The sequence below is a fragment of the Empidonax traillii genome, unplaced genomic scaffold (genome assembly GCF_003031625.1).
Source record: "Empidonax traillii isolate 1590-97213 ecotype Southwest subspecies unplaced genomic scaffold, ASM303162v1 scaffold9:size3134949, whole genome shotgun sequence".
Lineage (NCBI taxonomy): Eukaryota > Metazoa > Chordata > Aves > Passeriformes > Tyrannidae > Empidonax > Empidonax traillii.
Window position 1 is genome coordinate 1,913,623 of NW_020955202.1, and position 26,234 is coordinate 1,939,856.

The following is a 26,234-nucleotide window of genomic DNA, read 5'->3' on the forward strand; positions in this document are numbered from 1 at the left end:
AGAATTTCAGAAGTCTTGCAACACTTTCTGCCTTAGTGAAGTATTTCGGTTTTGTGACATGCGATTATGATATTTAAAATACCTAGCAGAGAAGTGACTTTTATAATACTTATGGGCAAATTTCAAGAGCTCATACAATCATTCTTGGTCTCAGAGTATTTTCCCTATTTGTAAAGATGTTTTTATTTTTGTAGAACTTCACGCACTGTTTAAACTCCTTTTATAACATTCTGTCAACATATCACAGAAAATATCTCTGGGATTCGTTTTGCCATGGGTTCTGAATACTTTTTGACAGATTATTTCAGTATTATTTTTTTAATAAATTCAGCGGAACCTAATCAGTTCTGAAAGCTCCTGCTTAGCTGACAATTAAGTCTTAACAGATACAGCGTGAAAATCAGACTCAGTGGATTTTTTTCACTCTTAAATGTATTTTAATTTCTTGCAACATATGTTCTTAACACAGACAGGTATTGGTTTGTACCAAAGAAGTACAATCTGTTTTTAAAATTCCTTGGGTTGTATTCAGATATTTAAGAACTGATGAGGATCTGGCGGAGCCTCGGTGGAGGATAGCAGGTGCCAGGAGTGCAGGTCGGGTTCCTGCCAAAATGTAGCATGAGTTCTAGCCTCACATTTCTAGTTGTTTGTAATTATTTTGGTACCGATGGTTCTGTGCTTTTCCTTAGGCCAGTGCTGAATTTTTATTATATTAGTCATATGATTTATCCTTGTTTGAGCAATCTTGATATAGGCTGGTTTTGCCCCTGCTTGTTCTCATATGAAATGTTACATTGTGAGTTTTTAAAAAATGTCTAAGGTAGAACCATGGAGTATCAATCACTTTCCTTCTAGGCAATAGCAGCAGGCAAGGTGTGCAGCCTGCTTTGGTAGGTGAGAGGAGCTGTCCTTACTTGCCAAACAGCTGGGGTCTCCAGGGGCAGCTTTGAGAAGTTCCATTGCTCCCTGTTTGGAAAACACTGGCATCGATTCCCTAAGGGTGAAACTAGCCAGGTTACGCTCTGTTTTTCGCTCCACAGCCTTGCACCTGCAGTGGGTTATAGCACAGATTGTGCTCAGTAGCCTTTCTCATTTGCTGTGAAACAAAAGCAAATAGTGAGTTCAAAGACTTTTTTTCCATGTGTAAAACACAGGGGTTGCTCTTGTAGAGCCACCTGCTTATATGGCAGTGCCCTCCCTTGGGCTTACCAGCTTTGTTATTGCAGAGGAGAATACAGATGAGAGCCAACTGTTAGTAATCAAATCAATCCTCTAGTGTTGTCTGGTCCATCAGAGAGCTTGAGTCCTCACACCACCATTCATAATGCTGGCAAGCACCTGGTCATTCTGCTGGCTATGTCTTTTATTAAATATCTTTCCTCTCAGACCTGGAAAAGGCTGAAAGTATGAGGATTTTTCAGACATAGCTAAGGGAAGATACAGCATTTTCCAACAAATCTTGCCTTGGTGCTTACCAGACAAAAAGCAGTCCAGCTTTTCTGCTAGACCTAAATGCATCCTACTTGGCCATTCTTGGTTTTTCTAGCTGCTTTTTTCAGCTGATCAGTGTACATAAAATGCCAGTGTCCAGGGACTTTGATCACCAAGAGCTGCAACCTTACCTGGCTTAATAAAAATTTAGAAATAAGCTTCTTGCATGGCATTTAGATAGAACACATTGCCAAGGCAGCTACCTTTTGCTGTTGTTTAACCTATTCCAGTTGTTTTTCAGAAGAGCTGATGTTTGAAGTCTTCAGAATGATACAGCTCTTTTTCCCAGAGGTCAGCCCTCTTTTCAAGTCTTGAGTGTGTGTCCTTTGTGCCAATACCTCTGGTACTACTGGAATGACTGAGACAGTGAAATCGTGCTGCTGCATTGGTATTGGCAAGTGCTTAGTAAGCCACATATCCCACCAGAGAAACTGCCCTTCCAAAAAACAGAGGACTTTTCTCTTTTTTTGTTCCTTTACAAATGTTTTTTTCTTTCGTTTTTGTTTCTCCTGGGGACGGGGTGCGCATATGTGTGTGTGTCATCCACACCCTGACAATAGCAATTATTTCTTCTCTGTGGGTTTGTTGGTGATAGAGAATGTGAGAGCTTACTTCTGTTTCACTGTCTCTTTTTTGGGAGAAAATACAAGACCTAATGCTCAAAAATTTCATCTGCTTCTCTGGCTTTCTTTGAGTTGGCTAAAGAGAAACATTTTCTGTGATGTGTATGGTGGTAAAGGCAGTCTCTGCTGCTGAAAAAAGTAAGAGAGGCTTTTAAAGCAGTATGGTCATTTTAAAAGTACAGTGGGCAACATAAATGACTCTACGCTTTCACTAGAAGAAAGCTCTCTATTGTTTGCTTTTCATTGCACCAACTTTGAGAATTGTAAAAAGCCTACCTAAAATCTGATTCACGTTTCATTTCAATATCTTTCCTCTGCAGCTAAAATTAATGCTCATTTCAAGAGGACAATTGCTATTGCTTATGTCCAGTATTGCTGTAAGGAGGAAATAGGATATCTGATTGGTTGTACCACTGGAAGAACACTCGGATTTATTGCCACAGCTCACCTGAATTAACATGTAATATCTTGTTATAAATTTTTATGGATTTGTATCCTCTACTAGGGAGATACTTCACAGCTTAGGACTTATCTTTAGCATTTCACAGTGTGCCAAAATTTATCATATATATTCTAAAAATCAGCTCCTATTTTAGCAGTTTAAAAACTTAAAATATAGACCTCTAACATATTTTTTCATGCTAGATTTAAAATCATTTTTAACCACTGCTTATATTGCAAGATACTGACACAACATCTCTGCTGTTGCTTAAAAACTCTTCTGACATCAAACTTGAAATTAGTCACTGTCTGTTTAAACCTTCTTACTCTTGTGCTAACATTTCCCTTTACTTAAAAAAGTGTTTTTTTTTTTTTCTTTGGAACCTTAGCCCTGTGGTTCATTATAGGTAATTATTTTACCATTCAGCACTGGTCACGTTAAGCAAACCTGAGTTTATTTTTGTCACTTCTGGCTGGGTGAGGCCATCCATTCCACAGCTGCATTTAGGTATCTTTATTCCAGGCTTTTCTGAGTCTAATTTCTCTTTGTAAAGCCGGCATCATTCCCTGGCTCACAGCACAATCCACTAGCAGTCATTGTGGCTAAGGGGTGGAACAAGGATTGAAGTCAGGAACTTCTTAAATTAATACTGCTGCTGAAACATCTGAATGTCGAACTGCAGCTTCAGTCAAGGAGAAAAATGGTACAAAGCAATGCTCACTAGAGCAAAATGCTGAAATGCACGTCTCCTCTGCTCCACTCGCTGTCACTATGTGCAGAACAGCTTCTGGCACCACAGGTGCTTTGGTCTTCATTTGTACCTCCATGTGTCTGCCATGGTTAAGGGTACTGGGGTAGAGCAAATGATTTTCTGTGTTCTTAGGTAAGGACATTTTTTACATAATCATGGTATTGTGATTAAAACAGTAAAAGAGAGGTCTGGCAAAGAATGGCCTTTTAGAAGGTTATGTACAGCCAAGGGCCTGATGCCCCTTGGTAATGTACACCTTTGCAGGAGAACAGGAAAAATTATTCATGTTTTCAGTCCACTATTGCTCTTGGAGGAGCAGTTTTGTCAGAGAATCTGAGGATGGCAGAAAGTAGACAGCACAAGTATAATTGGAGGCAGTGGACACAGAAGCACAGTGTAACTGAAGGCTGCTACAAGTTAAATAAGGCATTAGTGGGAATTTTAATGTGAAGTGTATTTCTGCACTTGGATTTGCCTTCTTCATTACATTTACTGAATAAATATTTCTGTTCTATTTCTGTCTTGACCTATTACAGTGTTTCCTCTGGTGCTTAAAAAGATCAAAGTTCTTCAGAAAATTAGAATGTAAAATAAAAGCCAGGGTAAAGCCAAATGTCTTTCTTAGTTTGCTTCATGAGATTATTTGAATTCAGGGGAGAAAGGGTTTTTTTCTAATGAAATAAGACAATTCTAGAAAACAATAACTTGTTTTTTTGAAAGAAACTCTTGATCTTCTTTGTCTAGATTTTTTTTCTTTCTAATAGATTTTTTTCTTCATTATGTGAGGAGTTTGAAGTCAAAGGGTCAAGTGATGGCTTATCTTCTCTTATTTGGTCTCCAAAGTAAAGGAGGTGTTCTAGTTGGTGCACAAACTTTCTTTCCTACTGCTATGGAAGGCTGACGGACATGGTATTATCTGTAATTTATTTTTAAATGTAGTATTAGCGGCATTTGGTTTTCTCTAAGTTACAAATTGTCCAAACTCTTTTGGCCACTGCAGTAAGGCATAATTAACATCTGTTTTTAAGCTCTTCTGTGATTTCTCTTTACTTTGGTTCTTGCCAGTCTTAAGACCCTACTCCTCTTCCCGTTACCGCCTTATCTAATGAATAAAGACAGTGTTTCAAATTAGTTTCATGCAACAGTCTTCATTGTGATGGTCTCAGAAATTAACCAAAACTAGATCTCTTTATTAAGCTTTTTGTGTGACAAAAATAGGTTAAAACCTTTCTTAGCTTAAAATACAGGAGCGTCCTGTTATCATTTACGCACCCTTGGAGCCCCTGCTGTAGGAAAACTTCCCAAACATCTGTTAATTGCTAGGTGGCAGATGTTAATGAGGTATAAACAAGTCAGACTCAGCAGGGGCTGTTACTGGTTTGTTCAGAGCTTCTGTATGTACTAATAACAGAGTGAGCTAATCTTAGAAGTGGAAAGAAACTCCTGGCTCATTTAAAGATAAAAGTGAGAATGACGTGGACCATCAGCTGAAGAAAAGCAAGTCAGCCACTGAAAGGCACTCTGAATAAAAGAGAAGGAAGAAGGAATGAAAAACTAGAGATTGGGATAATGCTTGAACCTGGAGAGTTACGAAAAATTAAGTATGAGTCTGCAGGATCAGTAAATGCCCAAAGCAGTACACAGAGTCTTCTGTAGGAAAATTCCCAAACATGGTTCTTAGAATTTCCAAATCTTCACACGATGGCAATTGGAAAAAATAATGTCATCACTGGGGTGTCGTCTGCATTAAAATGGCGTTCCTAAAATTTTCATGTAAGGTTGAATTTCAGAGCCTTATAAGGGGAAAAGGTTCCTTCTGGAAATTCTGACATGACAGTATTAGTTTAATTCAACTCTGAACAGCAATTCCCTTTATCACTAGTCACTGCTGTAATCTCCATGAATCTAAAATACCTGAAATTAAGTGCTACAATACTGCATCTATGCCAAAAGTCTCTTCCCTTAAAATAGCACCTTTATTATGTTCTTCTTTTTTCTTTACTTTCTTACACTGATTCACTATCACTAATGGGAATTAGTTACAATTGTTAATATTCTGCTGAAAAAGAAAGTGATGCATTAGATTCTGTTGGACTAGACGTCTGATAATTTAGTTTATCCTTTTAATAAAACTAATTGCAAAATGGATATTTTTCCTTTGGTAAGTGTTTATTAACCCTTTTCTTTCAATGGATGATATCAACAGAGTCTGGGAAGGTGAAGAACAGATGGATAATTTCATCAATTGCAAAAATACAAGATTTTGGAGTAAAACTAAAGACTAATAGCAAGTGGATCCAAAACAACCTCATGTACTTTCTTTTGTTTATATTTGTCATATGTTTTAGAAGTTCCACTTACCCGCCTTTAACACATGGTAAATAATTTACTAAAGCATTTCCAAATTTCGAGTTAGTAGAATGATTTCATCCCTTTTTTGTCCTCTAATACAAATGTATTTGTTGTCTGCTGCAAAGCAGAGGTGAATAAGAGCTAGTGTTGCAACTAGCCTGGTCACCCCGTGCAGTAATTGAACACCATCTAGTGGGTGTTCACTTAATCCCTTAATTCCTTAGCAGAATATTGGTTATAATTTACAAAGTAATTGTTCTGTAAACTCAAAAACAATGCCCTCAGACAACTAGTCGCTGTAAATTGCATGTTTATGAATGGGTCCTACGTTGTGGAAGAGAATCATAGTAAGGTTTTGGTGTTTATTGTGCTCTGGACAGCAAGACAAAATGTCCCAGGCCTTGAGCTTAAACACACGACTCTCATTACTTAAATTACCAACACAGAATTGTTTCCTTTCAGTAAAATGCCCCAATTCACTGTTAAATCCAGTACTTAGTGATCTCATATCTTGATAAATAATGCAAAAATGCTGTCTTATCTTTCATAGGTTTTCAGTGAGAATTGAAGCCAGGGTACAGCCTTCAACTGCATAAGAATGTTGTTGCCTTTGATATAAGCAAGGGAGGAAAATCCTAAAGCTCCATGCAAAACCTACGAACTACTGCATGTATTTGGTGTTAGTGTATGTTACAAAAGCACATAGATTGATATTTTCTTATTGGAAAGATTGGTCAGGTGACTGTATCAAATTAGAGAGGTGTCTTTTATTTATAAGCCTTCTAGAAACAAATGTCTGCAAATCCCAGTGAACAGGGTCTTGTGCAAACTACCCTGACTAGCCTTGCTTTGTGCTTCTTTTTGTTGTCATCACGAGAAGACGAGGACATTCTAATCACCACGATAACCTCCAGAGCTCCATTCCAACTTTCCACTATTCTGTGAATGAGATAATTTCCCTTAACCGTGGGGGAGCCCCACTTCTTGGGTCTTCACACAAGCTTCTCTGAAACTCCCAAGACCATCTTTCACAATCACCAAAAAGGTGCTGTGTGTGTTGTATTCCCTAGAATGTTACCACTGGGGAGGAAATGAGAGCAACAAAACATTGGAAAGCATGTGTTTACGCTGTGGAGGATGAAGGGCAATCCTGAAGGACGCAAATTCTATATGTTTGATGAAAGGACAAGGCACTAGGAGAATGAACCGTGACTATCACCATCACTAGAATAATGCAGCAATAGAAATCAGGCATCCTGCTGTTGAGATTTCCAGATTTCTCAATAGCAATACAGAAGGACATGTCACCTCTCTCTCTCTTTTTTCTTCCTTCCAAAGGTCAGACTAGGCATTGCTTAGATGTGGTGAATGAAAAGTTTCCAAAATTGGTATTTCTCGCAAAATTCCATTGTACTTTTCCAATCAGCTATCACCTCTTTGACACTTTTTGCCATTTTTTTAAGACTTTTTACTGTATGTTGCTGTAGTGGAAGTAAATTAATCTTTTTAAAAAAATACAAAACATAACAAAAAAGAAAGTATTAATGATGGCATAAATAATTTTGATATGTGATGGGGTGAAACAGGGAAAAAAGCAAACTACTATTTAAACTGGATCTAAGTAGCTATTTATATTTACAGCACTCTTGAGAACCAACTCAATTTATGTGAAATGTCAGTGTTCCTGGTTACTTACCCACTGCAGTCTAGATGCACTAAATTGCCTAGATGCACTAATATGTCAGCTATTTAGTGCTTGGACACAACTACTATAAATGTCTGATATCTGAAGAGAATTGCAGTAATGGCACTTCATTTTTCCTGCAGATACCACTAATAAAATCAATATTTTCACAAAATATTTCCAGTTTTAATTTTTAAAATATATAAAAATATTAGATTTTGGAGGTTTTTTCTGTTCTGCTAGAAATAAGCAGTATCAACATTATCCTGAAGTCTGTACTTGGATAAGTAAGTTTAAGAAGAAACAAACTATTTCATAAACAAAACAGTTGAAATAATGTCGCTAGTGACCTGCCTAGTGGATGAAAGGCTGTGGATGTTGTCTACCTGGACTTTAGTAAATCTTTTGACAGCACTTCCCTCAGCAGTCTCCTGGAGAAACTGGTTGCTCATATCTTGGATGGGTACACTGTTTACTGGGTAAAAAACTGTCTGGATGGCCCTGAGAGTGGTGGTGAATGTCCTGTCAGCTGGCAGTCAGTCACTAGTGGTATTCCCCAGGGCTCAGTATTTGGGCTAGTCCTGATTAATATCTTTGTTGATGATCTGGACCACAGGATTGAGTGCACTCTCCATCAGTGTGCAGATGACGTCAAGTTGGGTTGGAGTGTTGATCTTTCGGAGGGCAGGAAGGCTCTGCAGAGGGATCTGGACAGGCTGGATCCATGGCCACGGCCAATTGTATGAGGTCCAACAGTGCTGGGTCCCACACTTGTGTCACAACAACCCCATGAAGTGCTACAGGCTGAGGAAGGAGTGGCTGGAAAGCTGCCTAGTGGAAAAGGATCTGCTGTGCTGAGCAACACAAGTGGCTGAACATGAGCCAGCAGTGTGCCCAGGTGGCCAAGAAGGACAGTGACATCCTGGCCTGTATCAGCAATAGTGTGGCCAGCAGGACCAAGGCAGTGATTGTCCCCCTGTACTTGGCACTGGTGAGGCCACACCTCGAGTGCTGTGTTCAGTTTTGGGCCCCTCACTTCGAGGAAGACAGTGAGGTGCTGGAGGGTGACCAGAGAAGGGCAACAAAGCTGGGAAAGGGTGTGTCTTATAGGGAGCAGCTGAGGGAACTGGGGTTGTTTAACCTGGAGGAAAGGAGGTTCAGAGGGGACCTTATCACTCTCTACAGCTACCAAAAGAGTGGAGGTTGGTCTTTTCTCCGAGGTTACAAGTGACAGGACAAAAGGAAATGGCCTCAAGTTGCAAGTGGGGAGGTTTAGATTGAATATTAGGAAAAAATTCTTCACTGAAAGGGTGGTCAGGCATTGGAACAGGGTGCCTAGGGAAGTGGTGAAATCACCATCCCTGGATTTATTCAAAAGGCACATGCATGTGGCAGTTGGGGATATAGTTTAGTGGTGGGCTTGGCAGTGCTGTGTTAGTGATTGAACTCGATGATCTTAGAGGTGTTTTCCAACCTTAGTGATTCCATTGTCCTTTGAATCCAAATTGTGGAGTCACAGAATCATTTAGGTTAGAAAAGATTTTTAAAATCATAAAGTCCAGCCATTAACTCAATACTGCCAAGTTCACCACTAAACCATGTTCCTAAGCAACACATCTACATGTCTTTTAAATACCTACAGGGATGGTGACTCCACCACTTCCCCGGGCAGCCTGTTCCAATGCCTGACAACCATTTCAGTGAAGAAATTTTTCCTAATATGCAATCTAAACCTCCCATGGTGTAACTTGAGGCCATTTTCCAAAACAGAGTTTAGTATTAACACTATCTTTCAAATGTGTGAACATGTATTTGTGTGCACATAAACTGATGAGGTAATGCACGAGCAAAAGTCTGTTGGGAGCAATAGGACAAAGTAGTTGACCCACGTGATTATTTTTGGCATTGCTATCCATAATTCTTGCATGCTGGAGCATTCATTGCATATCAAAGAACAATAAACCATACAGTTGCTTTGGATATTTTGACACAGTTTGAAATGATTTGCAGTTCCTGCTTAGGGGATAAATTGCATCAAAGTAAAAGTGTGAAAAAGGCACATGCCCTCTTTTTTCTTATTCCAGGGTCAGTAAGGGTAGCTTTATGCTAATGATAAATTCCCACAGAGAGGATGAGTTCTTCACCTGGCACCTCACTTATGTGTGTGAGCAAGAGCCCAATTTGTAATAAGCAATGTTTAATATTCTTGTGCTTAGTCCTTAACTGATTTGGGGGGATTTTTTTGCATTTTGTAAGATGCATGTGAAAAGTAACAGTTTGTCATGACAGGGAAGATCTTCAGAATTCAAATTATAAAGGAAGTAGCTGAATGAGACTATAGGAATAGTTGGTACGATGGCAATGGTGGCTTTATATTCAGCACATAAACTTAAATCAAGTTTTATACAGTGAGATAAGAATTTCTGGCTCTGTTAAGATGTTTACCTTTTCTTTCTTCGCTTTGATTGTGGGATGATTGATTTGCACACAATTTCATTCTCTGCTTACAATTAAGATGCAATTTTCTCAAGTTGTGTATGCAGTCAGATTTTTAACTGTGTCATTTCATTGTTCGTGGTCTTATCCTACTTTATTTGTTCTTCTATGCTTATCTTCCCTAACCATAAAGTAGATTATAGAACCCTTAGGCCAGGGATCCAGACTTCTAACTCTGCCTAGTAAAGGAACTGAATTAAACCTCTAGTGCTGTGAGGCTATCCTAATAGTTTGTCCTCATCAGTTGTTAGTACCTTAACCTAGCATGTGCTGCTATGCTGTAGTATTTAAAAAAATAGTCTTTGTTAGCAATAGGAGATGATGACTTAAAGCGGAGGGATGCTACAGAAATCATAGCTTCTTTATTTTAGAGTAGGAGTCTTCTTGAAGGTGTAGTCTAGTCTTTGCTAGATGAGACTGACTCAAACCTAATAATAGGAATTCTTTCTTGGGTTGAGGCTCTGCCTGCCTGCTGTGCAGATTCAGGAAATGCCATCTATCCTGAAAGTTTGAACTGCATAATGTTCTCTGTAAATTGGCAGGAATTGTTCTCCACCCTTCTGGTCTCAGAAACATGTATTATGAATACAGTTACTTCCAGGTAATCTTCACTGTCCTTTAGAAGACTTTATTGCTCCAATTATGCAGCCGCTCTCCCTCTTACACTGTAGTAAACTTTGCTCTTGTGTCTGATTAAGTTCTTATTAAAACAGAATACATGCCTTAGCATCAGGCTGATAGATAGGAGGTTGGAAAAAACAGATTTCAGAAAGAACAAATACAGAAAGCAGTTGTTATCTGAATGTCAGGTCAGAGCAGGAGATTGTATTATTTCTTTAAAGATAATAAAAGGAAACAAGTAAGTCCAAGGCCTGGATTGGACTCCTGTTTCAACCTGGAATAAATTGTTCTTCTGCTCTGTCAGTTTCTCTCCCTTGAGTATTAAGGGACCCTGTGGTCATTAGTCAGGGTGAGGTTTGTGGACAGAGATCTTTTATTAGACCAGTTGCTCTCAGCTGGAAAAATCAGACGAGCTTTTGGGCATATGAGCTCTTCCTCAGGTCTGAAATAGGAGCAGCAGATTTCAAAGTTAATTATAAACCCTTTTCTGCGTATGTCCTCACAGCATCATAGTTACAGCAAGGCACCATAGAGATCACTAACTCAGATTTAGGCATCTAATTTTTAGACATCTAAATGAAGCCAGAGGAACCAAGCATGAGGTGCTTATTTGGGAGCTTGAGGACATGATTTCACATGACACATTCTTCCTCAGGGTGCTTCCTCCCGTCATGAGCTGTGCACCAGCCCAGAGGACTGGCAGCCTCTCCTGCTGGGGAGATGCTCATCTGCAGTTGAGCTCTGTGCTTGGCTTCTTGCTGCTTGTGTGTTACACGTGAAGTCTTAACTCGCACCACATGCTCCTTGTGCAGCCAAGGGCTGCCATTACACGCCTGTTAGGCTTTCCTAGTCGTTTGGAAGAAGTAACTTTCTCTGTGCCGTGTATGACTGCAGTACAAGTCTTGTGGTAAGGTTGGAAGTTTGAACACGTTCTCAGCTTTTCCTTATCTGCAGTTCGGATATGAGAAAGAGAGCAGATCTGGGGATATGTCACTTTCTCTCAATAATACCTAAGGAGAAGCTGTTCCCCTGCTCTCCCTGCCATCCTCTTAGACTCCTGCCACAGTTCCAATGAGGACTGAGCTGCTCGCAAGCTCTATAGTGGGCACCACAGCATCTGCTTTTACCATGGTGCCTTTGGTTATTTTGGGAACTCCTTGCACTGCTGGTGACTCGGTGCCACGGTCTCTTTAACAGGTTTTGAAAACTTGCTTATCTTAATTTTTTAGTCTGTTTCAGTTTCCTAAAAGACTGTGTCATCCTTTGATGTTTTTTTCCCTGCATCAGCATCCCACCCTTTTTACCCGGGGCTGCCTGACTCACTGAGAAACCTCCTGGTATTGACTTGCTCTGATGCAACTGCTCTTCTGAAATAGAGATTTGCCAGCGCTGGCCTCAGCCCAGCACTGTGTATTTCTTGTTTCCTCAGAGGAATGATTGCTTTAAATAAAGAAGGACAGATGCAAAGCTTGTTTTGTAAAAGCATATCAGAAGCTCCTATTACTGCAAATTGCCTTTTCCACTGGGCATACTTGAACTGTAATTCAGGTGGTTCAATTCACTAATTCATGTGATTGAAATGACTTTTATCAATTATCTTGCAATGGAGCAATGCACTAGTTCGATAAAAGCTTTCTAGCTGAAGTGGATTGCATGCTCATTTATTATTCATATACTGGTTTGCCAGGAGCTATCATAGCAATCTGACCACTTGGTTTGTCATGCTTTCAAAAAGCCTTAATTTTTTTTGTTATCCTTGATTTATCTCTGATATCACCAGTATTTCAAAAGGAGGCCTTAAAGAATTAATTACTAGCTTGAATATTTGCCCTTTATTGGTTTCATTAGCACTAAGTACTTTACAAATGCATGGAAGAGCTTTAAAAAATGAGAATGAAAATAAGGTGGATAAAAAAAGGACACCTTGTTAATATAAGGTACTTGTCCAGTATCATTAAAATTATCTGAGAGAGAGATGAGAATGAAATACAAGCTATTGAATTTCAGGCTAATTTGAGCAAAAATTTTAATGGCATCTCCCCAAGGAAATCAACATACGCAATTCTTATCTCACCCAGCTCAGTGGTGCAGGATTCTCAGAGTTCAGCTTGCATGAAAGCTGGCAGCCAGTTAAAACAAAGAAATACAAATTCTTGTTCCCATGGCAGGCAAGGCTGCAGGGTGGGCTCTGCTGTGAAGGCCACAGCGTGAGCTGCACACAGTGGGTTTGGTTTTTAAAATGCCCTGATCCTCAGATTACAGCTGTGCTGAAATCCCATCCGGCTTAAAAGGTTTGTTTCACTCATCATTTTGCAGAATGAGAGTTTGTCTGAATTGTAAATATACTTAATGTTATTCTCATCATAATTTTTCATGAAAAAACAAATGGTTTTATACTACTCCAGTATGGCCTTGAACTTGCCAAACTTCAGTAAAGGTAGCAACAATTGCTGTCTAAAATTAAAAATCTGGGAAGTCTTTTTGGGTTTAGTTTTTGTTTGTTTGTCATTTTGTCTGTTTGAAATGGAGCTAAAAAGAGATCCTGGTCAAACCGTATCAGTGACGGCTGATAAAAGGGATAGGAGTTTGTTGTCCTCCTAGGAAAACATACCTATTTTATACTGTTCTCATTTAAAGTTGAGGCTATGGAGAAAGACTGATTCAAATTTTAATTTCTATATACAAAAAATAAAGGAATCTTGCAAATATGTAAAAGTATGTTTTCTTGCAGGTGGTAGTAACTACTTTTGCTTTGGCATTTGATTATTGTTGTTATAATTGTTGATCTTAGTGATTTTGTTCGTTCTTTGAATCTAAATGTCTTTTGTCAGAGCTAAGCCTTTCCTTAGCTGTACAGGTGTAATTGGGTGTTACTGAGTGCAAGTGGGTACTTGTTTAATTCAGCTTTCCTAACATTAATCCTAACAGCGATGTCAAGTCCATTCTACATCTCAGTGTAAAAAGGTGATAGATGATGGAAATGCTTCTATTGTAAGGAACGCGTGTGACAAAATATCCAGGTTTGCCAAGGGCAAATTAAGGCTGACGGATATGCTCTTGGTGCTGTTTTCTTAATTACAGTTGTCAACTAACTTTCTTGGCTAACAGCACAAAATTTGTGTGCTTCTAAGTAGACTTGGTATTCATTCAACTTAAAAAGCTGAAATGCCTTTTTGTTCATGAAAGGTGTGTCTGTACCTCATTGTTTCATGGATACGCTATAATGGTGAAAATTAGATGATGGCATCTGTAAAATATGTAGAGACCCTTGAAAATACTCAATATCCTTTAAACCAGAATTCCATCATAATCATGGCAGTTCTGTAAGGGGAAAAAAAAAAAAAAAGTTGTTCTTCTTCTTGTTCATTCAAATTCAAAACAAAAAAATCCTAGTTTCTTTTTTTTTGATGCCAAAGTGAGACTGTTACTCTACAAACAAGTTTTCTAATATGTCATTAATTTACCTATTGGTAAGAACCTATTAGTGTCAAAGAATAAAGCTATAGAAAATTGCATCGTACAGATCTGTTACTTAATAGATTAAATAATTCCTAATAATTGTACCTATTGTCTGTATTCCTCAGAGAAGCACTTAGATCCTGATGTATTTGTAGTCATGTGCGAGGAATGACAGCACCAAGATTTAATTCATAGAAAGAAAGAAGCACTTTTGTTGTTCAGTGTACAGACTAAGAAAACTATTAATGCCTTTGCAATGCATTTTCTGCAAAGAAGAGCTAACCTTCTCCTAATTATCATAGATAATGCCTTAAGAGACCTGATTCCTCAGAGGGCTGCACATTTGATATTAATAGAGCTTTCCTTGTTGGTGTTTAAAGAGATCTCACTGTTAGGAAGTAAATAATTAGAGAGAGTAATCACTAAGAGCTAAATTAGTATTCAAGGAATATAATGAATTTTACAATAAAAGTAGCTGATGTTTCCAAATGAAAACTGAGATTTTGAGTCTTCACAGATGATTTTATTTGGTGACAGTACCAATAAAATATAACTGGATTTAATTCTTATAAAATATTAAAATAATTATTGCTGGAAAGTTATTCTACAATTTAAATTATTGCATTATTATGAGATTATATTCTAATACTTTAGACCAATGGCAATATGAAAAATAATACTACTGTCCCAAGTGTCAGGGTGTTTTTTCCAAAAAAATCCTAGCCTAACAGTACACATGCGTGATGATATCTGTATGCCATTTTCATTTCACTAGATTATTAAATATTTTGATTTTGAAGCCCATGTGAGAAGAGCAACATTAAAAGACTCCACATTTATTAGTCTGATGTATTTACTGTTTTGAAAAGTAGAAACGTCTTTGTTCATCTCTCAATCTGTCCCTTTCCATCCTGCCTTTTTTCCTCTCTTATTGTAGCAGCTGTCCCTCGTCCAGTCAGTCGTGGCAGGGACCGACTGACCCACCTGGTTCTACGTCTCACCATCTCCTGGGATGATATGACTGTCCTCTCCCTCTTCTGCCACTGAGCAAAGACTTCCTTTCCTCCATATTCTTTTCACCCATGCAACAGTAGCACAAGCACCTCTGTATTGTTGTTACTGTCTTTTCACTTCTGAAAGAGGTCAGTCGACATGTCAGCATCCGAAACATCCTCTGGAGGTGACTGGTTGGATGTAAGAGGACAGATGTTGATGGCTGCCACAGCCATTTTATGAGCTCTAGGCAGTTGCATTTGTGACTGCTGGCTGGCGAAAAGAGAGTCTATATGTCTACAACAGATTTTCCTTCTGTTGCTTAATTTTTATCAAGATACAGTAATTCTCATTGAGAATATGTTGTCACCCAGTAACCGGGTAACTGAAGTGTTTCAGAGTTATTGTACCGAATGCAACACAAAGAAGAGAAGCACAAATTTACCAAATGTAGAGCCTGACAAGCTTGGCCAACTAGTGTCTCAGCTGTAGCTCCTAGTGCTTTCTCCTTACCTTGCATCAGTTATCCATACCTCTGCTGTTACAGCTCGCCGAGTTTAGCTTGTCTCCCTTTGCCATCCTCCTGGATGCCGACTAAAGGCTACTCCCCAGTACCTTGCTCTGGTAGCAGGTGCCATCCCAGATGTGATATTCTTGGGGTCACCGGGAAAATGAAATGAGTGGAGCTGCCCTTAACCAAATAAGGGTGTATGGCTGGCTTCAGTACAGACAGTGAGTAAAACGAGCAGGTACAGTGAAAAACATTGTGAATGTTTCCCTTTTTTTCTTTCAGATGCTGGTTTTTTTGCAGACCTACAGCCTGATTCATTCCCTCCTATAAGGCTGGTCACTGTCTAGGTCTCCCAGAGCTGAAGGAACAGCTGTAGTTTAGTTCCATATTGAAATGTGCTGTGCAGAAGCAGCGACATTTCAAAGCTGAGATCTTAATCAGTTAATTTACTAAATAACCATTCTTTAAAATGCTCTGCAGCAGTGAACGGTGTTAGATGTAACTGTGGTGTTACATCACACTGCTCAGGACTCACTGGATATAGTGATTGTTGCTTGTTCTCCAGCTCTGTTATTGGTCTGACTTCTTTTGTCTCAAATGAGGCAAAGGAGAGGACTTCATACATTGTTTAAGTTAGAGGGTATCTACCTATGTAGCTTTATATATGTGTGTGTATATGGGTGTAAATATATGTACAGGCAGTGCACAAAAATGTATTCATCCACAGTAACAGGTGGTACTGGCAACACCTGTTGCTGGGGTCACTCAACACTCCAGTATTAAACCCCTAATTTTAGTTGCTTAAAACTTTTGTCAAACTTAAACATTTGTGTTGAAATGTTATGTGCCAGGTGTCTGCCTTAGGCTGAATTTGGGGGAGGGGGTGTGGGGAGAGGAATTTTTTAGCAAAACTGTTACTGCCAGTTCAAAGAGCAGAGGCCAGGACACACTGGTTTGCTTGTGCTGAAAAATGAGCTATTGCTGGTTGAGATGTTCCAGCAGCTTCCCTTGTCCAAAGCAAAAAAGTTGCCAGTGGAGACCCCCTGCAGCTGGGCATGCCAGTTGCCAGCTATATGGAAATTTGCTGTTTTACTGAGAATGCTCCTCTGTCTGGCTAAATTATGGGCCTGTGAAAATGCTCGGTAAATCTTTGTTGACAGCTGCCCACCAGGCTGCCTCCATCATGTCCGTTTCCAAATAGCGGTGCTGTGCTGGTGGCCCTTTGGATGCAAGGTGCCCGTGAAGCAGCAGAGTAGCCTTGGAGTCTGAGCGTGGAGCATGCCAGGCTGCTGCACACAGAGGCACCAGTCCACAGAGCAAATCCAAGCAGCTCAGCTTGTGCTAACACAGTGTGAATAAATAGGAGAGAATGATTGGCTGGAATCCAGAGGAACTGGTGATGTAGGAAGAGAGTGACGGGCTGAGAGTGGTAAGAGTGAAGGACAACAGGGTTTTGAGAACTGTATGAGGAGAAATGCTGAGGAGGCAGATCAGTGTGACAGGGCAGATAGACAGAGAAGGGATGGAGCGCAACTCCTGCTGGTCCACGACCACAGGGTTTCTGTGATCCATGCCTAACCAGCTGGAATGTTCCATTAATGATACATCCAGCTTTTCAAACAGTTGATTTACATGGGAATACAACCTATACTATTGCCAGTGTCTCGAGTGTATAAATTTGAGTGCATAAACTTGACCTACTAAGAAACCCTTAGGAGTTTGCATGATTTTCATCTGATGCTCTTTCAGAAGGCAGAGTTGTTCAATTTACTTCTGCTTAATAGAAACATCAACATTTTTGTACTTTTTTTCTTTTTTCTTAGTATTTCTTAGCTTTCACGAGCACAACACAAGCACTTCAAGGATTATTATGTGTGTATGCAAATCCCCAAATACTACAGTTGTTTCTTACTGTGTAGTCTTGCTTTGAAATGTATGTGACATTTGTAGCCCACAGTATGCAAAGTTACACTAGTAAGGCGGTCGTAGATACTGAAGTGAGCTGTGGTTTCATCTACGTTGAGAGAACATTTGAACAGACTGCTCATATTGCTTTTGAATCTTGTCCTTTCATGATCATTATGGGAATTAGAAATAAACTGCCTGTTGCAAAATATTCTGTTTCATATTACTTAGCATTTTCCCATAAAAATCTGAAGAAATGCCACAGGACCTGATCAAAGTTTAAAGTCAGTTTGTTATTGAATAACGATGATTTTTTTTTTGTTATAGGCAAAGCCTCAGCCAAGAAACTGACAAAAAAGGTAAGCAAAATGTTCCTTTCCTTCTTCAAAAGAACTTGCATTCTTTCTGTTACTGAAGTGATTAAGTCTCTTTCAAAACTGGCTTTATATTTTCTTGTTTGTGTCTTTGAAGGAGGTAGATGCTGCACTGCTGTATGTTGCCAAAGCTAAACCAGGACCGACCTTTTTTAGAGACCTTGGTGATAAAGGTAATGAGCGCTTTTGATACTGAAAAACACATCTTGCTTTTTATCTCATTATATGGTATGAGTCGAATGTATTTTTAAGTACATTTTCATGGATTTGACTTCATACCCGTCTAGCCAGTAGCTGCCTCCTTGGCAAGTCTCTCAGTTATGCAAGAGACTAAAGAGGCAGGGCTGGGAATTGAAAGCCTTCAGAGGTGCAGGAGGAGACATGAAAGAAAATGAAAAGCCTACTTGGAGAGGAGAAGGGGACTGAAAAGGATAACTTCAGCACAAAATGGACTTTTAAGACTTGTTAATAAGCTGCTGTTTCACTATGTAACTTGAATGCATGGAAACTAAGAATAAAAATAATATTTGTATCTAATTATGTAAAGCAGCATCCCTGATTCCAAGAGCAGTTGAACTTACTTCTCCCTCTTCAGGAGCTCTGTGACCCTTTGCAGCGCTGATGTGCTTTGAGTTTTTTTTCACCCAGCATTTCCACCTTATATTGGAAAACTCTGAAAGCTGGGATATTGTTTGTGTAACAACAAGGAATTAAAGAACACCAAATAAACATCTCATTAGCATAAATTAATTGAAGGGAGAAAACAAACAAGAGGATCAAGGAAACCAAATAGATGAGTAATTAACCATTTCACCAGTAACGAAGACCAAAATCCCCAAACTAATGAGAAAGACTGACAGTGCCTATTCACAGACTTTCTGTATCATACAGTTCAGCCTGAATCCCTTATGTCATGGACGTTTCTGGAAGCTGCTGTTGCACTGCTGCAGTTCCTTGGCAGGCATGAGCCATACTCTCCATGCACAGCAGATCCCCAGACAGGGCTGGCAGCTTGTGCCAAGAGAGCAGCCCTCAGTCTCAGCCTGCAGCATATCACCTACCCTTCGGCCTCGTGGCCCCTTCTGCTTGTGGTTCATTCCTTGCGTCCTTGTGCAGACGTAGAGGGGGCTCCAGCTGGATGCCTTGCTTGTCAGTCCGCTCTTGAAAGCCCCAGCATACCCCAGCAACCCTGAATCACCTCCGAACAAGCTGAGCATTTTTTTCCTATCCTAGGGAAGGCTGGATTTGATTCCCTGCCTTTTCAAATTACTAATCATCACATGCTTTCCCAGAATTAGGTTTAAAGTATTCCCAGTCTTTAATTCTTGGATATTCTCTCTTTATACCTTCTTTTTTAGAGCCTTTCTGTTTCTCCTGATGGACACTGCAAAACCCCAGAGCACACTGCCTGTGAAAACTGGGAATCCACCAAGAGAAATTGCAAACATAGCAAATCAGTGCTGCCTCCTTTTATTGCACCTCTCCCAGCTGAGTGCTTGGCACAAAGTGGGCTCAGTGATATGCTCAGCCTGGCGTCTTTTGCATTCTGGCCAAGATCTCCCCGTGCTTAGCACTGTGTGTCCGTATCTTCTGTCCTTCAAAGGTCACGTAGGAGTTTGAGATGATGCAGGAACGTTCAGTGCAGTCATCCATATGTCTCCACAACCCATAGAATTTTTACAGTTTTTGATCGTGATGTCTGTTTAGTGACTTTGATGCTTTTGCTTTGAGATGAATTATTATCACAATTTAAAAATTAAAACATTTACTCTTTTACAAGGACCAGAAAAATGAATCTGCCCTGTCCCACTGTTTAGCTGAGGTTATTTTCACTACATTCAAATTGTTATTTAAATGTCAAGGAGAGGAAAAACTGTTATCAGTCCATTTTGTAAAACATAATGCTAGGGAATTCTGCCTTCTAGTGGGCAGTTTTAAAATTCGTGTCGTATTTTGTGGGGTTTGTGATTTGTTCAGCACTAAGAATATTGTACTGTCAGCATTTGCTATAAAGTTTGAGGATACAGATTTCTAGGGAGGGACAGAGAGAGCTCCTTTAGCAATAGAAAATGACAGTATTTTGCCAATGCTAACTGCAAATACTTGGCTGCAAGTATGCTGAGTCATTCAACAGTATGTGAGGCTTTTATCTTTTAAATTTTACTGGTAAAGGAATATAATTTTCATTGGGCTGTTTATTGTGGGTTTTTTTTTAAATTTGCTGCGTTATATATTTTAATTAGAGTAACTTTGTAATGATTACTGTAGAATTAAACAGAAAATTGCCAAAACATTTCATTTACTTGATGGATGAGGTAAATTGACCATTCACTAAAGTAGTAAAAGGACAATAAAATTAAAATAAGATTTTTAATGGAATTAGTCCACAAGTTAAAAAAATTGTATTACAAATGATTTTAGTATGATCAGTCTTCCAGAAAATATCAGGCAGGCTGGGGATTTGCTTTAAAGCACTGAGTCAGGTTTTAAAGAATATTTTTATTATATTTACCTTTTTACCGATTTGACTATAGTGACTTTTCAAGCGTCCTATTTCCAGACCTCTGCAATTCAAATGCTTTTCCCTTGAGCCAATGAGCAGGATGTTGTCTTTAGATTGATCTTTTCTTCACATCCTACCATCTCTGTAAAAATTTTGCAGATTCTTTCTGCAAAATTTTATAATGTATAATGATCCCTGTCTAGCTATATAGCTAAAACTCTCCAGGGGCTCAGTATTTTGTATTTCAATTATCACAACATTTTTTTCTCTATGACTTTAGCAAATATAATCTGCCATGTTAATATCCTTTCGAATGCTTTGATAAATATGTTTTTCTTTCACAACTCCTTTGAGTGTAAGTTCTCTTGTTCTATATCCCAACACTGGGCTCTCATTGTTCTGTTTTATCTATCGTAAGCTGTTTGTCTTCAGTTTCTGGGCCTTCCTTAGACTATCCCTGTGCAGTGCACCTCAAGACAGCAGAGAGGCATTCCCACTTCTCCTTGGCCAGTGATTCTCTCCTTCATCACTTGGTGATAAATTTTCAGTCAGGGATCTTTGTGCTGACACCACTGCAGTCCATGACTGGGAGGTGTTTTCTGTACTGACCTGTGAAGTTGCCTCATTGACTTCCTTTATTGAATTCCTTTATGAATTCTTTCCTCAAACATTCTTTTGCTGTGTCACAAACACAAAACAAAATTAGGAATCTTGATCGCTGCCCATCACACCAATGGCTTGATTTCTTATCACTCCCTCTTTGTTTCCATCTTTTTTTTTTTTTTTTTTTTTATCTTGTCTTATACTTAAGCATATAAGCTAAAAATTTGGGGTAGGAGTTCTTTCTCTGTTTATTTGGTTTTGAATTTGTAGAAAACCTACATGTTTTATCTAGGAACACAACTCCAAGTTTTACAGCAAAACAAATAATAATTTGTATTCTTGCAATGGCAGAAATGCTAGAACTTGTAAGCAAAATTAAGTTTTTGAGGTGAAAGTGGTTTTTATTTCCCTATTGTATCTATGATTGTAGTACTGTGCTGATTTACACATGATGCATGTTGGATAATAGGGTGAATAGCCCCATTTTGATGAAGAGGAAAGCTGAGATATGGAACCAGATTGAATTGGCAACAGGGTCAACATTAGACCTCCCTTTAGCTAAGATTTGTTCTCCAGTTTTCAGACTCTTGCGTTTACCAATTTCATATTTCTGAAATGGTACTTAAAAGTGTTAAGTCACTATCTGAAGTCAAATACAAATGCTGCTATCTGTGCATAGTAATTTATCAGAAGTTAATTGCTTATCACTGAAGCTTAAGTGTATTCCTTATCTATCAATTAACTAAATATTAATTATAAAAATAGTTTATCTTTGCACAGATAGGCATGTTTGAACTTCATTATTTTAGCAGCTTCAGCATTATACAATGTTTCACTCACAAGTTAAAAGTAGCTCAGTTATTTTGAAAAGTGATTTATAAAAAAGCCCTTTACATTTTTTCTCCAAACATTATTGCGGGGCAGATGGTTCAAATTCTCTTGTTTAACCACCCTCATTATGCGCTCTCTATCTTTAGCTTGTACACTCCATTTTGGCACTATCACATCTTTGTGTTTGTTCAGGCTTTTCACTTAAGGTGGTATTTCAAAAGAAAACACTGGAATTTTCCTTCAAAAGGGGGGGAAATACTTTCACCTTGTAGAAAGGACATGTTCCTATTTTAAAAAAAAAAAAGAGAAGCCTCCTCTTGGCGCTCAGCCCAGCAGTACTATCAGCACAATCTAGCAGCTTGGCAGCTTTGCGTGTTGCCACGTTCCCCTTGAGAATTAGAGGGAAGCTTTTCTCCGCCTTTGCGAGCCTGCCAAAGGATGGAGGACTTTGATCCTTCAGGGTAATGTTAGAGTAGTTCTCCTCCCAGGTACTAAATGTGACAAAGCACATTTAATTTATTTGCCTTTTATATAAACATTGGATGTTTTCAGGGAAAATCCAAAGATTTAGAGTAGGCCTTTTGTTAATACTAAATAAACCTTACTTTCTGGATTAGACTTGAACATTGATGAATCTCTGGTTAGGGAATTTTACCTTCGGAGCACTAAAAACAGAAGTAAAAACTTTATTAAATAATAAAGTGGCTTACTTTAATAAATTTATTTAATACTATGTCAAACTACAGTTTTTATATTTATAGGATTTGATGTTTCAAGTCTTGCTATGAGTTTCTGGGGTGTTTTTTGCAAGTAATTTTTTAACTCTTTCATTTCAGGGTTGATATCTTATGCAGAGTACCTGTTTTTGCTGACGATCCTTACAAGTAAGTATTGTATATTTAAAATACATTGGCATAAATACTCAGCTACTAACAACTTTCCAGGAACTTTTTCTTGAAATTTTTAGCTTCCAAATTTCTGCATTATTGTAAAATGTAAGAAGCCACTATATAGAGTGATAATGCATATATATATATATATATGGATATAACTTTAATTGATTGGAACTTACTTCCATAGTGGCATCATTGGTCCATAGCAATATTTCAAAAATCATGGTAATCCCTGCACCATGGGATCAGAAAAACTTGTATAAAGACTTTGAGAGAGGGCAGACATTGGTTACAGAACCACATAATAAGGGGAGGAGGAATAGGAAGAAAAGATAAATAATTTGTCTTCTGTATAGTAGTTTTAGTCATTTTGGAAATCAGACATTAACATTGTAGCTCATGCAGTGGAATAAAAAGCTGTTGTGGCATCTCAGAGGTTGTTCCCTGTTATTCTTGTGTTCAGATATACAATGGATGCAATACATAACCAACAGAATTCTACAGAGTCTTTATGTTTGGCTTTTTTAATCCTTTTTTTTTATCCTCTGTTCCTTTTATTTTCTCCAAGTATTTTACATGTATTTCTGCCCTCCCTCCTTTGCTTCCTTCCTTTTTCTCTATCAGACCTTTTGGTTTATCTACAAACAGTAGGCATTTTTTGTTGTACATACTAGTGATGTCGGATTTTCTAGATTCCCTCACCACTACTTACTCTGTGCCGTGCTTACCACCCCTCCATTTTGTTCTGATGAAGTGTAGGCAATGCTGAAAAATACCAAGATGGGAGACGTGTGCAATGAACATCACATAGTGAGACCCACAGACTAGTTGTGAAGTAGTTCGTGTGCATGTCCATGGAATAGTCCACATGTGCAGTCTTGTTTGCCTGACTTACACGGGGTCTAACATTTTCAGCAAGGGACAAAACGAGGCTTACTAGATTTGTGATATCAGTGGATGGGGAAAGGACAGAAGGAAGCAGTCGCTTTTGCCTGATGGACTGTAGATGCTTCACCCTCATCACTTCCATGGCCGAGGCTTAAACAAATTGACAAACTTTCATTGCACTGGAAATGCACCTTCTCATGGTGTAGTATGAACAAATAACAAATGTTGGTCTCCAGAGAGTGGAGAGAGTATGTCCAGCCTTCCTGATAATAGCCATCACTGTACACCTCTTGCACAGTTTAGGTAGCCCTTTTGCAGCTTACCACATTTCTAGCAGAACTACATTAACTCTTACTGCACGGCAATAAGGGAGGGTAATCTCTTAGGGAACTTCTGCTAGTGCACAGTAATAAATAATATATATATATATGCATTAAGATAACCTATTTAACAGACAAATACAGTGCTTCAGCAGTGGTGACTGTCCCATGCTACACGCTGCTTGAACCTGAGTTATACCATGTGTTCAAGTGGTTTTAAAATCAGAAATAAGACTTTAGCCCAGTTATAATACTGATTTTAATGTATTTTTTGCGAGTCAAAAATGGCGGATTTATGTTAAAAAAGGACAGCTATGACAGACAAATTATAACTTCAGAAGAATACCTTGAAGGTGCAGTAATAGGTGCCAAAGATTCTATTTCTTAAAAAATTTATGGCAACTGTGAGTTCATGCTGAATTATTGGCTGAAACAATTAGAAAATTGAAGCAGTATCAGAGCAAGTTGTTCCACTTCTCCAAACAATCAAGTAACATTATTTTTCACAGAATTTCTATAAGAATGTATTGAACTGCAGAAACAAAGGCACCTTTTGATGCAAGATAAAAATGCAATGCTAATGTTGCTGCTTTGGTTACACAGAGGGTTATCATACCAATCAGTTTGAAAGCAAATGTCAACAAGTGTTAGTGCCTCTATCTTTGCCTAACAAGTATCCCATGCCAGTCAGCTCCAAGTTACACAACCTGTCTCTCTCACTACTGAGAATTAATGAGATTTCTTAAAGCAGGCATTAATATTTAAATTACTTCTTTAAAGTCACCAACAGAAAAATTGGGAAACACAAAAAGATTCACCAGACTCCCAGTTCCAGGACCCTGCTGACCAGAGCATGCTGCCTGTTGTACAAAAGCAGTGTCTGTAACAACACTGAACTTAAAAACGTAATTTTGTGTCAAAGGTTTTATTTTTTTGCCCCTGTGACCTTCTTTTCTCTTCTCTGTGTGCCTTGTATCATCACTATCTTTTTTTCTTCCAGTGCTGTATTGAATTTCATTTCTAGCAATAGGTTAATGGAGCCCTGCCTGGTAAAGAAGTCCAGGAACTGAAGTTGTCACCTTTACTCAAAGCTTCGTTTCAATTAGCCAGTCACACAAATTGACAGCTTGGTCAACATAAGAATAGTTGGATAGGAAGCACCTTGGTCTCACCTGCACTCACAGCCAAGATGAATCTCTTCTGTTCAGATTTTGGATTTTTGCCTGATTCTAATTAAATACAAATATATCTGTGGTAGTCTTTGAACAATGCTTATTTTACGAACACATACCTTTGGGGTTACATCATATCAGATAAGTATGTCAGCTCTGTATAAGCAGCTTTAGGTCCTGTATTTTCAGTAACAGCTCTCTTATCTGAAAATTGGAACACAGATGGTATGAATTACTATTAAATACATCAATTACTTTTATTCTCTAAATATGTTATAGGATAGCCTTTTCTTGTTTTTGTACTAGTAACACAAATTTAGCATGTGCCATTTCCATGGAAAGGAAGCCAGTTTTGATTATTACAACCCAGTTGCTGGGGAAGGGCTCTGCTGTGCATATTGCAGTGGTATTTATAAAATATCCCTGCATCACAAGATTGCTTCACATAGAATATTAGTTGACTGCTGAAAGATCTAGTTATTTTTAAAATGTAAAAATTGTACTTTAACAATCATGTTATGACTTAAAAGGATTGGGATATTCCTTCAGCTTCTTCCTTTTGCAGAAAGATTCTTTAAAAAAAAAAAAAAAAAAAAAGGGCAAGACTTAAAACTTTTCAGAATGGAACTAGAAGAACATATTTCCAAAAGGAAAATTCTGAAAGCATTAGAGTTTTTTAGGTATTGTTTCACTGCCCTCATAGGTCCAACATTGTTCTTGGAAACGTGAATATATTCCAGAGACAATAAATCCCTGGCTTTCATATTAATGCCTGACTTAAGTGGATTGTGGATTAATTCATCTGCTCCAGAAATTACCGGGATAAGGGCTTGCTACTGCAATGAACTATAAGTACATTTTCAGGAGCATGCTGCTCTTGTGTGGGCTCGCTAATGAGCGAGGCCACCTTCTGTAAGCAAAGTAAGACCAGGAAATCATGGGAAGGAGCTCAAAACACATCGTGTTTTTATAGCAAGATTCAGAGCTCATTACATTTTTGTGTTGAAAAAAAAAACATCCACTCACTGAAGGAAATGCAGGGTGAAATTGTGTAAAATTCCTGAGAAAAATCAGCTTGATGGGAGTCATACAAAACATGCTTTTGTCAAAAAAGACCGGAAAGAGTAGTTTATTACATCTCAGTAATATTTGAGTACCTTGTTTAGGGAAGAAGGAGAAGGGAAGGAAAAAAATGCCTGGGGCTAACCACAGCAGGAGCAGGAGCCGAGAGAGCTGGCCACTGTTACAGCATCGCTCTGTCTGCTGGGGAGGACTGCAAATGCTGACATATAGTCACCCATGCAAGAAGTACCTGAGGA

At 38.6% G+C, this 26,234-nt stretch overlaps 1 protein-coding gene across 2 annotated transcripts in view; it reads left to right on the top strand.

The window, feature by feature from the left end:
• The window catches only part of MICU2 (mitochondrial calcium uptake 2), a 143,737-nt gene that overhangs the window by 87,139 nt on the left and 30,364 nt on the right, over positions 1–26,234 (top strand). For both annotated transcript variants that reach the window (XM_027884367.1, XM_027884359.1), the window contains exons 3-5: positions 17,659–17,690; positions 17,803–17,878; positions 22,479–22,526. In XM_027884367.1, the coding sequence (XP_027740168.1) occupies positions 17,659–17,690; positions 17,803–17,878; positions 22,479–22,526 (156 nt within the window). The remainder of the gene's footprint in view (positions 1–17,658; positions 17,691–17,802; positions 17,879–22,478; positions 22,527–26,234) is intronic.